Source organism: Podarcis gaigeae, assembly GCF_964106915.1.
Source record: "Podarcis gaigeae genome assembly, chromosome: 8".
Lineage (NCBI taxonomy): Eukaryota > Metazoa > Chordata > Lepidosauria > Squamata > Lacertidae > Podarcis > Podarcis gaigeae.
The window spans coordinates 84,994,620-85,009,880 of NC_139684.1; the positions used below are offsets into that span (position 1 = coordinate 84,994,620).

At 48.0% G+C, this 15,261-nt stretch overlaps 1 protein-coding gene and 1 long non-coding RNA gene across 5 annotated transcripts in view; one reads left to right on the forward strand and one right to left on the reverse strand.

The window, feature by feature from the left end:
* LOC310851820 overlaps positions 1-15,261 on the forward strand; it is a 626,966-nt gene that overhangs the window by 174,629 nt on the left and 437,076 nt on the right. The gene's annotated exons all lie outside the window — the stretch shown is intronic.
* SPRED3 (sprouty related EVH1 domain containing 3) overlaps positions 13,399-15,261 on the reverse strand; it is a 37,324-nt gene continuing 35,461 nt past the window's right edge. For all 4 annotated transcript variants that reach the window (XM_083754076.1, XM_083754077.1, XM_083754079.1 and 1 more), the window contains exon 6: positions 13,399-14,379. In XM_083754076.1, the coding sequence (XP_083610202.1) occupies positions 13,666-14,379 (714 nt within the window). In that variant the 3' untranslated portion in view covers positions 13,399-13,665. The remainder of the gene's footprint in view (positions 14,380-15,261) is intronic.

Here is a 15,261-nt window from a genome sequence, read left to right on the forward strand (position 1 = left end):
CGAGGTACCACTGTACATCAAACATTAAAAGCTTCCCTAAACAGGGCTGCCTTCAGATGTCTTCTAAAAGTCTGGTAGTTGTTTTTTCTCTTTGACATCTGATGGGAGGGCGTTCCACAGGGAGGGCGCCACTACCAAGAAGGCCCTCTGCCTGGTTCCCTGTAACTTGGCTTCTCACAGTGAGGGAACCGCCAGAAGGCCCTTGGCGCTGGACCTCAGTGTCCGGGTAGAATTATGGAGGTGGAGACGCTCCTTCAGGTATTCTGGACCGAGGCCGTTTAGGGCTTGAAAGGTCAGCACCAACACTTTGAATTGTGCTCGGAAACGTACTGGGAGCCAATGTAGGTCTTTCAAGACCGGTGTTATGTGGTCTCAGCGGCCGCTCCCAGTCACCAGTCTAGCTGCCGCATTCTGGATTAGTTGTAGTTTGCGGGTTACCTTCAAAGGTAGCCCCACGTAGAGCGCATTGCAGTAGTCCAAGCACGGGGGGAGGGGAGCCTGTATTACTGGCTAGTTTCGCTTTTGCTTTATGATGTATTTTGTGCTTCCATTTTGCATTTTTATGTTGTGAACCGCCCTGCAATCTTCGGGTGAAGGGCGGTAAACAAATTCAATACATAAAAAGTAAGATGTACTCCTCAAGTGTAAGTCTGCTTAGGTTGGATTCGGTGCATTAGTGGGTATAATTTCAAGCAGCAGCAAAAATCCTGTTGTGTCCCATTTTGTACCAAGATGCTCCTCTCCTCATCTGAATTGCAGACCCTCCAAGTGTCCCTATTTTCCAGGGACGTCCCTGATGTAGTGAAGCTGTCCCGGTTTCTGATTTGATCCCAGAATGTCCCGCTTTTCCTTAGGACGTCCCTATTTTCATTGGAGAAATGTTGGGAGGGTTTGGAGTTATCTAACCCCTGAGCTGTCTGAAGGCAATCCTGTATGGGGAAGGTTTTTTTAATGTTCCATGTTTTATTATGTTTTTATATATGTTGGAAGCTGCCCAGAGTAGCTGAGGAAACCCAATGAGATGCGTGGGGTATAAATAGTAAAATTATCCTTATGGGATGGGACATCCCTATTTCCGTCAGAGAAATGTTGGAGGGTGTGAAGGTGGTTACACATGAGGAAAGGGAAGATTTCTAGGACAACGGGCTTCCTTCCCAAGCTGAAACTGCTGGATGATGATGAGAAAATAGAGAAAGATGGAAAGGATTTGCTGAAATAATTAATAGAAATGGAATACAAAAAGGGAGGTGAGAGGAGGTCGATGAAACAAGGGAATGAAAGAGAGGGTATTGAAATGGTATGATGTGTGTTTTTGAATTGTTTTGGCTCTGTCTTGTTTTGTTTAATGTGTTAATGTTGTGTCGTGTATTGTTTATATATTGTACTGTATTGTTTTTTCTTTCTTTTGCTGTTTCTCTTCTTTTTTCTTTTCTCCTTTTTGTAAGGTTTAAAAGTAATAAATATTTTTTTTTTTTTAAAAAAAGAGAGAAGCTGCATTGAGAAGTTCTATTCATCTGGGTCTGCATGGAGACAATGGGCTGTACCTAACTAGGTAACTACTCCACTGAAATTCATGAGCCTCAGTCAGTGGTTCTCAGAGGTTGGGGTAGGAAGATCCAAAGACAATCAAGGTTACATTTAAACATTTCAGTGCTTTACCTTTACCTAGTATAGCAGAGTATCAAAATAATTTTTATTTTTGGATATACAACCAGAAACAGTATCCATGCCTCTCTTCAAGATCATTGGCTATTCTTCCACAGTTCTCCACGGCATACTTTTGCGAAGAGGGCTTTTCAACTCTGACAAATATGAAAGATCAGAAGAGAGAAAGGCTTATTTGTGTTGATGAGGAGATGAGTGCTTGTTTATCTCAAATTAGACCTAATATAAATTAGATTACCTGGCAAAAACTAGCTCGCAGCTCTCACTGAGTTTGTATACATACTTAAAAGGCTTGTTTATATATTTTGAGAATGCTTCCTGATCTTACGTAGCTGCACTGTTTTATGGTTTCTGCGTATCCCATATTATAAAGTAGTTGTGTTTGATGGTATTAAAAAATCAGTGTGGCAAATCGGTGCAAGCAAATATTTATTCTGAATGTGTGGCCCCCAGAAAACCATTTGAGAACCACTGCCCTAAGTTAATAATGTCCATTCAATGGGTCTACTCGGGGGAGGACCAGCAAGTGTTCCTCGACCCACTATGGAGGTTAATTAGCTAAGAATTACCAAATCACCTGTTGTTGCTGCATTCGTTCTTGCTATATTTTATGTTGTGCTCTTTGGATGAAGGGCACTATACAGATTTAATAATAAACAATTCAGGCTTGACCAACATGGTGCTCTGCAGCTTTTGTATGGGACATCCATGGGACGCGGGTGGCGCTGAGGGTAAAAGCCTCAGCGCCTAGGGCTTGCCGATCGAAAGGTCGGCGGTTCGAATCCCCGTGTTCGGGTGCGCTCCCATTGCTCGGTCCCAGCGCCTGCCAACCTAGCAGTTTGAAAGCACCCCCGGGTGCAAGTAGATAAATAGGGACTGCTTACCAGCGGGAAGGTAAATGGCATTTCCGTGCTCGCCAGAGCAGCGATGTCACGCTGGCCACGTGACCCGGAAGTGTCTCCGGACAGCGCTGGCCCCTGGCCTCTTAAGTGAGATGGGCGCACAACCCCAGAGTCTGTCAAGACTGGCCCGTACGGGCAGGGGTACCTTTACCTTTACTACAGATCCCATGCTACCCGGGGCTGATGGGAGTTGTAGTACCCCGCCTTAAAAAAAACAACTGACAGAAGGCTGCTGTAACTGAGCGGTCAGTTGTTGTACCTTTGCATTTCTGACGGCACTGCTTACAATCCAACCACTATTTTGCATGCCATTCATCCAATAAAGGGGAAGCTTATGCCACAGTAAACTTTGTTAGTCTTCTAATTGCTGTAAATAGTGTATTTTTCGCTCTATAAGATGCACCAGACCATAAGACGTAGCTAGTTTTTGGAGGGGGGAAATAAGAAAAAAAAAAAATTCTGAATCCCAGAAGTTAGAACAGCATGAGGGATCGCTGTGCAGTGAAAGCAGCAATCCCTCTTGTTGTTCTGGCTTCTGGGATAGCTGCGCAGCCTGCATTCGCTCCATAAGACGCACAAACATTTCCCCTTACTTTTTAGAAGAGAAAAAGTGAGTCTTATAGAGCAAAAAATACGGTACCATTTTCTTGTGGCCTAGTAACATGTACGGATTTATTTGCAAGGCTGGCTGACAGTGGCGTCGTGTGGGGGGTGCAGGGGGGGTCGGCCGCACCGGGCGCAACATCTGGGGGTTAGGGTTAGGGGGCACAAATCCACGGGTTAGGGGGCAAAAATTACTTGCCTTGCCCTGGGTGCTGACAACCCACGCTACGCCACTGCTGGCTGACACTAAACAGTCTTTCGTGGCACTATGCTACTCTACACCAAGGGAATGTCAGCTGCACTCCCTCTGCCCAGGTTTTGGGGGAGGCAAAGGAGGAAGGTTTAAGAGTTTTAAATGTTACAAGATAAAGAAAAGATAAGCGAGTCTTCCCCTTCTTTTTGAGGGCATGGGTCTGAATCCCAGGTGAGTGGAGTTAGGACTGCAGCCATAGGCTGGGCACATAACCATATTTTTAAAGCACATTGCTCCACCCCCAACAGAAACCTGGGAACTGGAGTTTGTTACGGGCGCTGGGAATTGTAGCCATGTGAGGGGGTACAGTTTCCAGGGTTAAATGTCTGGGTGTAGCCTCACTCTCTAAAAGTGCCAAATACAGTGGTACCTTGGGTTACATACGCTTCAGGTTACAGACTCCGCTAACCCAGAAATAGTACCTCGGGTTAAGAACTTTGCTTCAGGATGAGAACAGAAATTGTGCTCCGGCGGCGCGGCAGGCCCCATTAGCTAAAGTGGTGCTTCAGGTTAAGAACAGTTTCAGGTTAAGATCAGACCTCCAGAACGAATTAAGTACTTAACCCCAGGTACCACTGTATGTGAAACTGGGCTGTATCCAACATTAATCACAGAGTACAGTGGTACTTTGGTACTCAAAAGGCTTGGCTCCTGAACAAATCGGCTCCCAAACACCGCAAACCCGAAAGTGTTCCAGTTTGAGAACATTTTTCAGAAGCCGAACGTCCGACACGGCTTCCGATTGAGTGCAGGAAGCTCCTGCAGCCAATCGGAAGCCGCATCCAGGTTTTTGAACTGTTTCGGGAGTCGAACGGATTAAGTTTGAGAACCAAGGTACCACTGTATACTCATTGATATTAATGGACATGACATAGGGCTATTAATTCCAGTGGATCTACTCTTGACAGATAGGAACCTGCAACCCAATACATATGACACAGTGGATGAGATTACATTTCCTCTTCCTTGTGCACTCTATTATAGGGATGTGTATAGATGCTATGGGGGACGCGGGTGGCGCTGTGAGTTAAACCACAGAGCCTAGGACTTGCCGATCAGAAGGTTGGCGGTTCGAATCCCTGCGACGGGGTGAGCTCCCATTGCTCAGTCCCTGCTCCTGCCAACCTAGCAGTTCGAAAGCACGTCAAAGTGCAAGTAGATAAATAGGTACCACTCCGGCGGGAAGGTAAACGGCATTTCCGTGCGCTGCTCTGGTTTGCCAGAAGCGGTTTAGTCATGCTGGCCACATGATCCGGAAGCTGTACGCTGGCTCCCTCGGCCAATAAAGCGAGATGAGCGCCACAACTCCAGAGTCGGCCACTACTGGACCTAATGATCAGGGGTCCCTTTACCTTTTTATAGATGCTATGAGAGGATATATTTGTTAGATATACACAGTGGGAGTCTATCACAGTATTCTCTCTAGCAAACATAGAGGAAAACTCTGAGCTTCAGCTCCGATCATGTGTCTATCTAGCAAACACGCATTGTTGGTGTGACTGCATTGTAAATACCCCACAATGACCGCCAGTTATTTATTTTTTAAAGGAATTAGAGAAACCATCCATACCCTCCTTACCCGACGAGAACAAGAAAATAACTGAACACCAGGTTGTTTTTCAGTCTCTGTTTCTCTCTGTCTCTCTCTGTGTTTTTTAAATTTACAACGTACATATTTTTAATAATAGAGCATTCTCTTCCAGTGTCCTCGGTACCGCTCTTTTTTTTAAATTTTTTTTTTTTAAATACACAGAAATTACAATATTGAATATACAAATGTGATAAAATACTTAAAACGGTGGGGTGGGGATGGGGAATCAAATTGGCAACCGCAAAAAATTCCTTGAAATTAGGATTATGGTTGTAATAGTATTCCCCTCCCCCCACCCCACGTTCATCTGTTTTGGTTTCCATTAACCCCCTCCTTTTAAGTATATAAAACAGAATGAAAAGAACCCCAGGCAACACGATATAATACTCCTTTTTGCAAATTCTCCCTCTGCCCATGGTTTTGTGTTTGCAGCTGTGAAGCCCGATCCTAAGTGCAAACTTTCAAAACCCACACTCACACATGCAAGGTACTCCAGCCACTAGCCATTTGGCCCCGGACTCGGGTGTGAAATTTGAAAACGAAACAAGAGGCAGAGCTGAGAGAAGGGATGGGATGAGTTGCTTTTGACACCCTGGGATGGCAGATGGAGCAGGAGAAAAGAGAGATCGAATCCACAGGGCACAATTCATCCCATGCAAACGTCGTTGCATGAAATGATCAGGAGCCGGTTCATTAATGGGAGGGACTGGCAGCCCCAATTCTGGGATTTGGGAAGGACAAACATGGGTCCTTTCCTGTGACGGCCCCTTAAACCTGTCCTAACGTTTGACTGTATGCTCTTTGGGGCAGGGAGCCTTTGTGGTTTCTCTGCAAAGGACCACCCGCTACAGAGATTGCAAGCAGAGAATTCTCTCCAGCTGACTCTGGGTGATTTGTGCCAACGGAGGGTGGTGGTACTCTGGCAATTTGAGCCCCAGCAAATATTTCCACCCTCCGGGGCCAGAGGCAGCTGTTTAGTTAGGATTCCTCATCTGCAATAAGCCTTAAAGCACACCCTATTGCAGGGGTCGACAACCGAAGGCCCATGGGCCACAAGCGGCCCCTGGGGGGGTTGTTTAACTGGCCCATGGACCCCCGCCACCCGCTAGGCGACATTTTTCCACCTTAGCCGCATCAAGCAGTTGGTCCCTGACCTTTCCCGCCCCGACCTGGCCACAGCGATCCATGCGATGGTCACCTCCAGGCTTGACTTCTGTAATTCGCTCTACGTGGGGCTGCCCTTGAAGCTGTCCCAGAAACTCCAGCGGGTGCAGAATGCTGCAGCGAGGCTCCTCATGGGGTCCCTGCCATGGGAGCATATTCACCCAGTGCTTTTCAAGCTGCACTGGCTCCCGGTGGAGTACAGGGCCAGATTTAAGGTACTGGTTTTGACCTTTAATGCCTTTCACGGCCTAGGACCCTCGTACCTACGGGACCGCCTCTCCCGGTATGCCCCATGGAGGACCTTAAGGTCCATAAATAGCAATACCCTAGAGGTCCCGGGCCCTAAGGAAGTTAGATTAGCCTCAACTAGAGCCAGGGCCTTTTCAACACTGGCTCCGGCCTGGTGGAACGCTCTGTCTCACGAGACCAGGGCCCTGCGGGATCTGATTTCTTTCTGCAGGGCCTGTAAGACAGAGTTGTTCCACCTGGCCTTTGGCTTGGATTCAATTTGATTCCCTCCCCCTCTTTCTTTTTCCTTTCTCCTCCTGTGAAGAGGCTGCATCTTAATGTTTTACTGTTGTAATGTTGTTTTTTTAAAAATTGTATTTTAATCAACTTGTTTTTATTATTGGTTGTTAGCCGCCCTGAGCCCGGTCTTGGCTGGGGAGCGCGGGGTATAAATTTATTATTATTATTATTATTATTATTATTATTATTATTATTATTAGGTTGGCTCCTGTGCACTGTGCTAAACCGGCGCAGAGCGGAGCAGGGACCGCCTTCAATGACGCTGGCCGGCTTCCCATTGGCTGCAGGAACTTCCTGCAGCCAATGGGAAGCTATGTATGCCTCCACTGTGCAAGAAATAGTGTTTGCGCATGCATGCGTACACACTCTGGCCTACCATGGCGTCTGCGGGACCGTGAAACGGCCCAAGCTTCAAAAACTTTACCGACCCCTGCCCTATTGTCTTGGTGAGGGTTGCTTACAGGCAACTGCTTAGCAACGCTTTCATGAGCACACAGGAAACAGCAGCAATTTTTTAAAATTTAGCATTAAAAATGCTTAGAAGTCTGTCTTCCGTATTTGACGGGGAGTGAAACTGACCCTATGGCAATGCCCAGTGCCTCTGTAGGTTTATATGCCCACATTATGTGCTTTTAGGGTGTTTTCCACACAACTCAAAACACCCTTTTGGATTTCTGCCTTCTGTAATGCATACGTGTGGCATCAACATTCATGAATTTGATAAGCAATTCACGCATTTTGAGAAATTTGGTAGCATTCCATTCACACAGGTCCCTCAAAATAGACCCTCTGCAAGATTTCTGGTTTAAGGATCCTCTTTGAGTGACGGTGTTTTTTGGGGTGTGACAGTGGCATTTCCTTCCTTGGTGGTTGGTTGAGAGGCTCAAAGAGGGTTTTTATTTCTTATTTATAACAGGAAACCTCTGCTAAGGTGGCCTGCCAAGTGATTTAACTGCCCCCCCTCTCATCTGTATCTATTTAGTATTACACAGTACCTGTTTTCTTAGCAACACTTTAATTTTCTGCTCTGTGGCTCTGCCTCAGTTTCTCAGTCAGTAAAATGGGAACCTATAGCAAAATGACTGAGATGAAAATATAGGACTGTAGCAATAAATTTCCTGTCCAGAAATAAATATTGATGCTATCGTCAGGATGAAACAGGAACGTGTTTGCTTGTTTAATAAAGTTTGTTTGGCATCTGTCAAAATTCATTATTTCCCCAAGAAAATTGCAGTAGCTGATAAAATGTATTTGAAATGAAACCATGCTGCCCTCTCATAATTGGTGCTAGAAGTGGGATATGTCTCATCTAGAAACCTCATACACTTATCCACCATTACACCTAGGGAAGGATCTATAAATTCAATTAAATTGGAAAATCCCGGTGCCTGTTTTCCCCCTCCCAGTTTGGCATAGCACCTTTTTCTTTGTATAAGCTGCCATTCCCTTTTGTCCAGCTCAGTCTCAGAATTAAAGCCTTAGAAAAAGTTTGCACACACAAACTCGCACACATACAGACCAAAGGAAAATAACTTAAAACATGGGGATCAAGGCAGTCATGTACCCTGTAAACCGAACCCTGTCTGCGTAAGCATCCCTATTAAAAGAGCATTACTATATCTTGCACCAAACCATAGTTACTTTTCCAGCGTTAAGAAAAAGGAGAGCTTTGCCACTCTTTATATATCAAGGGTAGTGTGGTCTGCCAACACAAGTGCATCCTGGGAAATGTAGTTCCGGTCCCATTCACTCCTAAAATGGACTGCACATCCCATAAAGCCCCCAACAGTTACCACTCAAAAGCAAACCAGGAAGTACATAGATTCGCGTTTCCGTTTTACATTCCTTAAAGCTTCTAATGGGTTACAGAGAAAGCCCTGCGTCCTAAGGAATCTCTAAACTGGTGATTGGTTTTTATTCTGTGTGCGAGAACGAAAGAAAAAGGGATAAATGCTTCAAATTGTCTCTTCTCTGGCTTTGATTTGCTTTCTGTACTTTTCTGCAGTGACCGAGAAAACCACCTAAACTCTCAAGCTAACCTTGGCCCTCCAAAAACATCTGGTTCATAGAATTACCAAAAGGTAGACGTAGAAACAGGGCCGTCTTACGCATATCTAGCGCCGTGGTGCAAAGATCCTTCCGGCGCCACCCCCTTTCCCAGAATGGACCTTTTTTTTAGGGATGGAGGAGGCGGGCAGCGGTTGGAGGGCAGCTCCTCCGGTGGGGAAAAAAGAGGCAGAGACTGGACGCAATGCCTTCTGGCACAGCTGGCTGCTTCGTGCCACGGTGGCCACGGCAGGCAGCACACCGAGAGAGTGAGGGCACGTGCGCCGCTCCGGCAAAGCGTTGGCTCGTTTTTTTCCCTTTTAGCCTCCTGGTGCCCCGCAGAATTCGGCGCCTGCAGGTGTGATAGGAATTTTGAGGTCTTAGATATATGGTAATGTTCATAACCGCATGTACATAGATCAGCACAGGAGGACCGACCTGGAACCATTTTGATTCCTAAACTGAGCAAATGTTTTCTCTGCAAGGTCAAAGAGGGAAACCTCCCCATTGTCTCTTTCCTCACAAATCCTGTCTTAAGGGCACATTTAAGCTATGAATAGGGTGTGAGCCTGTGACCTGGCCCAGGAAATAAGTATTTTACCACTACAAAAGAATGGCCAGACTCCCAAGGCAATCCAATCAAGTAACCTGCCAGACAGGAGATAAACAACGACAGGAGAAAAACAACATTCAAATTTCTGTTTAGACCGCCTTTTTTGTGATGTAGGTGTGATGTATCTGAGGGGTGGTCTTAGGTTACACCCCTTCTGTGATGTAAGTATAATGTTTCTGGGGGTGGTCTTGATCTACAGGGTGGCAATTTCAAAAGTCTTTATAAGGCCTTGCACGCCATTTTTCTGGGTTCCTCCTCCTTTCCTGCGCGTGAGGGGAGCACCCTGTTGCAACAGATCAATAAAGATCAAGCTTACTAGCTGCTTTGCTTCTCAATATTCTCTGGTTGGCCTCTGTTATTCTCTCCTACCAATAGGGAACCTATGTAAGGACTCTATATGGGCTCTTGGATACCCCATAAGGGAAAAGGGCAATTTTTGTTTACAACACAGGCTAAAAGGGAAAAAACCGAGCTGACATTCGGCAGGAGCGGCGTACGCAGCCTCGCTCACTCAGCGCGCTCGTTTGGTGTTCCCCAGACTCTCGCCTGGCGCCCTCCAGAACTTGGCGCCCTGGCGCCCTGCGCCACTAGCCTCAATGGGTAAGACGGGCTTGCTTGGAAGGGACCCAGAAAGTTCATCTTGTCCAGCCCTGAAATGCAGATTACTCGGGTCAAGTCTTTCTTTTGACTCCCCTCTTCAATTTCTGCAGTGGAAATGTAAAAACGGGAGAACTAATAATGCTTTCAAAATGGCAGTATTCCTCCCCTTTAATTTCCAGTTGAAGAAAACCAGCAATTAACAGATTTGGGGGAATCTTCCCAAATATTTTCTTTTTTCAAAAAAACAACAACAACCAGGTCTAGATCTGATTGTTGAGAAGCTAGAAAAGATCTGAGTGCAGATCCTTGTTTTGCCTGGGCTTCTAACACAGCAATGTAGTTTCTGGGCCGAAATCTCGAAGCAACCACCCACATTTGCACGAAGGAAATCCACATTTTGCCCTTGAAAGAAATGACGCAAATGGTTGACATTTGCATACCCTCGGTTATTTTGCATAATCCCTACCGTTTTAAAATTTGGGCCAATCGATTTTTCTTTTTGCAAGGACTGAGAGAAGGAGGCACTGGCTTGGCAGAGACGCTGAAAAGCCGAGCGACGGAGGGAGAAAGATGGAGAGATGCCGGAGAGATATCTTTGGACATCTGAAAAGCCCTGATCAGTTCTGTCCTGGCAGCTGGCGTTCCACGCATCTAGTCCACATGACTCCATTGTTTCCCCCCCTGAAACTTTGTAAAACTGGAACTGAAAGCCCAGAGAGCACAGTGAAAAAGTGGTGACTTTGGGGAAAGGGAGAGAATGGATAAAGCACTGAGAAAACACCCCTAATTTTCAGAACCAAGGCAGTGATGGAAGTACAGGAGTTATTTCTCTCTCTATTTTTTAACTCCTGCCTTCAAACTGCACCAGCCCTCTGCTAGGCATTAGCTACTATCTGGTATGAACACCGGAAGTGCCAACCAGACTACGTACACTGAGGCTGGCAGCTCCAGGACAGCTCGGCTGGGTCAACATTCAGCAACCAGGGCAGCCAAGGATAAACATAAGGCAGGGCTACCACCTCCGCCCATGCTTAGGATAATCATAATTAAATTTTTATATGTCGCCCATCTGGCTGGCCTGCCCCAGTCACTCTTTCAGCAAATGGCTGCGCCTCCTTGGGGTTTTGCCTATAGCGCATTTGGGACGCGGGTGGCGCTGTGGGTTAAACCACGGAGCCTAGGACTTGCCGATCAGGATGTTGGCGGTTAGAATCCCTGTGACGGGGTGAGCTACCGTTGCTCGGTCCCTGCTCCTGCCCACCTAGCAGTTCGAAAGCATGTCAAAGTGCAAGTAGATAAATAGGTACCACTCCGGCGGGAAGGTAAATGGCGTTTCCGTCGCTGCTCTGGTTCGCCAGAAGCGGCTTAGTCTTGCTACCCCGGCTCCCTCGGCCAATAAAGTGAGATGAGTGCTGCAACCCCAGAGTCGGCCATGACTGGACCATTAGGGTCAGGGGTCCCTTTACCTTTTACATTTGTCCCCTGGCTTGAGTGGTACAGCTTAGGGGGACCCTAGGAAACTGCCTGTTGGAGGTTGGTCAATTAGGGCAGTGATGGGCACTGCCCCAAACTTCGGCCTGCCCTCCAGCTTCCTACAATTATCACTTAAAACCATTTCCTCAGCCTCAGAGTTGCCCTTGTAGAACACAGCAGGGAGGTCAAAACTAGAGTTAGCTGCCTGTGGCTGTCTTTGGCTCTGGCGCCCCCTACTGTTGAGCTCCCTGCTTTCTGCCCTACCAGTTTCCACAGGCTCCAGGGAAGCTGTCTTATAGCACCAGACCATCAATCTCTCTAGCACTTACACTGACTGCCAGTGGCTCCCCGGGGTTTTGGGAACGGCTTTATACTTGGGAGGTGCCAGGGACTGAACCTGGGATCTTTTGCCTGCCGAACAGGTGCTCTCCCACTGACCGACCCACCAAGCCAAACACAGCCTGAAGTGAGAAGCCAGGGTGTCAGCTGTTGCTTTGAAGAATCGCGCTAGCCGTGTTTCTCAAATGTGGGTGCCCCCGGCTGTTGCTGGACTACAACTCCCATCATCCCTAGCTAGAAGGACCAGTGGTCATGGATGATGGGAGTTGTAGTCAAATGGCAGCAAGTTTGACCAGTGCTGCCTAGAGGAAGGGCAAAGGCCGGAGCCCTGCGATGTTGCTGGACAACAACTCCCATCATTCCTAGCCACGCTGGCTGAGCCTGAAGAGAAATGGGGTCCTGGTTTTCCATCTGCTCCTTTAGAAACAAGAGATCTGAGGCAGGAGAGTGGGGCTGCCTCTGGAATCCGCTCCCTGAAAAAGTTTCACTGCAAGCTGGGGCCCAGCAAAGCAAATCTCTCCCACAGGAGAGAAATCTCCCAGGACATTTCTGATCACAGTTCGAAGTGTTGGTGCTAACCTTTAAAGCCCTAAATGGCCTCGACCCTGTATACCTGAAGGAGCATCTCCAACCCCATCACTCAACCCGGACACTGAAGTCCAGCTCCGAGGGTTTCCTCGCAGTTCCCTCACTGCAAGAAGTGAGGTTGCAGGGAACTAGACAGAGGGCCTTCTCGGTAGTGGCGCCCTCCCTGTGGAACGCCCTCCTGTCAGATGTCAAGGAAATAAACACCTGACTTTTAGAAGACACCTGAAGGCAGCCCTGTTTAGGGAAGCTTTTAGTGTCTGGGGCTTTATTACATTTTTAATATTTTGTTGGAAGCCGCCCAGAGTGCCTGGGGTAATCCAGTCAGATGGGCAGCATATACTGTAAATAATAAATTGTTGTTGTTATGAATATAGATGCCATAGGCCAGCCTTTGCTAACCTGAAGAGCCTTTCAGATGTTTTGGACGACAGCTTCCATCAGCCTCAACCAGCTCAACCACCATAGGTCAAAACAACCTATAAGGACATAGATTGTGTGTGTGTGTTTAGCTCATACTAAGTGATTGGGAGTTGGTTCTGGGGGTGACCGTGGTGAAGAAGACGAAAGTTCAGCTGCCCTCAAACCACATCCCTCTCCAAACTGAATCCAGCCTCGCCTGCCGTTTATGGAACCCTACATGAAAATGGGTAAAGGAAGTGTTGTTGTTGAGCAGCTGGGAGTGCCCCCCCTCCAAATACGCAGGGGGTGGGCTGCCTCTGGCTTGGTGGAATCAAAACTGCCTAGGCCTGCCTCTTCCCACCTCAAAATCAGTAGCAGTTCTGCAAACACGGAGCTGATTTCAAGGAAGCTGCAGGTACCACTCATCTACGAAAATGGGGGGCAGTCTCAGAGTCAGCAGGCAGACACCAGTCCCTTTTCTTTCAGGGTCTTCATTCACTTCTCTCTTCCATATTAAAGCAGTTCCTTTTCTTTCCTTAAGTCCCCATGTGTTGTTGTTTTAACACCCAAAAGAGGTGTTAAACAGAACAGCACCCAACCACCGAGCGGGCGAGATGTCGCCATCCATTTCCCCTACTTACCACGCCACACGCTGCGGAAAAAAAGGGTTTCCAAAAAGAGAGAGGGCACAAACAAAAGGGGATTCCGCCAGCCAGCCTGGGGACACAACGCACACACCCCCTTTCCCCCCTAAAGTGTCCTAAGAAGAGCAGGGAAAAGGAGAGGGAATCGGGGAGGAGCAGGCCCCTGTTAAGCAAACCTCTGGATTTATCGGCAAGCTGCCTGCCGCCTCGGCGGCCCAAACCCTTGTGCCCTGCGCCGAACCCCTCCGGGGGCTTCCTCACCGCACCGCTTTGTGCCTGCCGCCGCAGCAGCCACAGTGCTCGCCGCATGTGTGGCAGGCGTGGAGGGGCAGGTAGCAGCACATGCAGGGGACGACGAGGGAGAGGGTGACGAGGGCCATCCAGCGGATGCAGAAGTGCGGGTGCCCGGTGTCGCAGGAGCAGGGGTCCGAGTACTCTCCTTCGGAGTCCGACATGCAGTGGTAGAGCATGCTCTCCGCACACCACATGCAGGTGAACTGGTAGACGCAGCGGCCGATGGGGTCGGGGGCGTCCTGGCACTGCCCGCGCCCGTTCTCCTCGTGGTTAAAGACGTCCCGGCAGTAGACGCAGCGGGAGGGCACCGTGTCCTCCTCCACACCCGGCGCGCCGGGGGGCGCCTGCTGCTGCTGCTGCTCCTTCAGGGGCTTGTGCCGCGGCGGCGAGGAGGCGCCGTGGATGTGGCAGGACGGAGAGGCCTTGGGGTCCTTGAGCCGCCCTTCGGCCCCGGGGGGCAAGCAGTACTCTTTCTCCCGCGGAGACTTGCCGCCGCCGCCTCCCTTCTCGAAGTGGACGCACATGTCGATTTTGTCCGGGTCCATCTGCCGCTTCTGAACCACTGCCCGGCGGTAGTCCTCGTAGCCTTTGGTTACCCAGAGCTCTTTGCAAGGGGTGATGCTCTCCAGCTCCTCTTCGTCGGGGAGCATCAGCTGCTGCAAGGTCTGGGGCTGCACCTGCAGAAGGGGGCAAAAAGGACACAGGTGTGTTCATCGCACAGCTGAAGCAGGGCGGAGAAAGCCAGGCAAGTGCTACCGCCAATAGCACTTAAAATGCAAAATCCCTAAAAGCAGGTGGCTCTCAAACTGTTTACCTCTGGGCCTCACTTTCAGGATCAAAATTTGTGAGTGCCCCACCAAATTTGTTTTACAGTGGTACCTCGGGTTACATACGCTTCAGGTTACATACGCTTCAGGTTACAAAGTCCGCTAACCCAGAAATAGTGCTTCAGGTTAAGAATTTTGCTTCAGGATGAGAACAGAAATTGTGCTCCAGCAATGCGGTGGCAGCAGGAGGCCCCATTAGCTAAAGTGGTGCTTCAGGTTAAGAACAGTTTCAGGTTAAGTACGGACCTCTGGAACGAATTAAGTATTTAACCCGAGGTACCACTGTATTAAGAACTGGGAAACATAAAATAAGCCAAAAAAAGGAATTGGAACATACTTGCATATGTGGTGGGAGTGCAAAAAGATTAAAAAATTCTTGGACGTCATTTATAATGAGGTTTTTTTTTTAAAAAAATGTTCATGCTCCCATTCACTAAAAGACCGGAGGCTTTCTTATTAGGAATCATGACAACGGAAATCAAGAAGAAGGTTAGACCACTATTCATGCATGCCACAACTGATGCCAGGATTCTAACTGCGAAAAATTGGAAAAGCGAAACCATCCCCTCCAAAATCAAATGGCAGACGGAATTGGTAGAATACCTACAGTTAGCAAGGATAACTGGGTTAGTGGAAGGAAACTTGATACAAGATGTTAATAAAGAATGGATAGTAATCAAATAATATCTCAAAGGTTACTGTGATAACAAAAGCTTTATGGCAGATATTGAA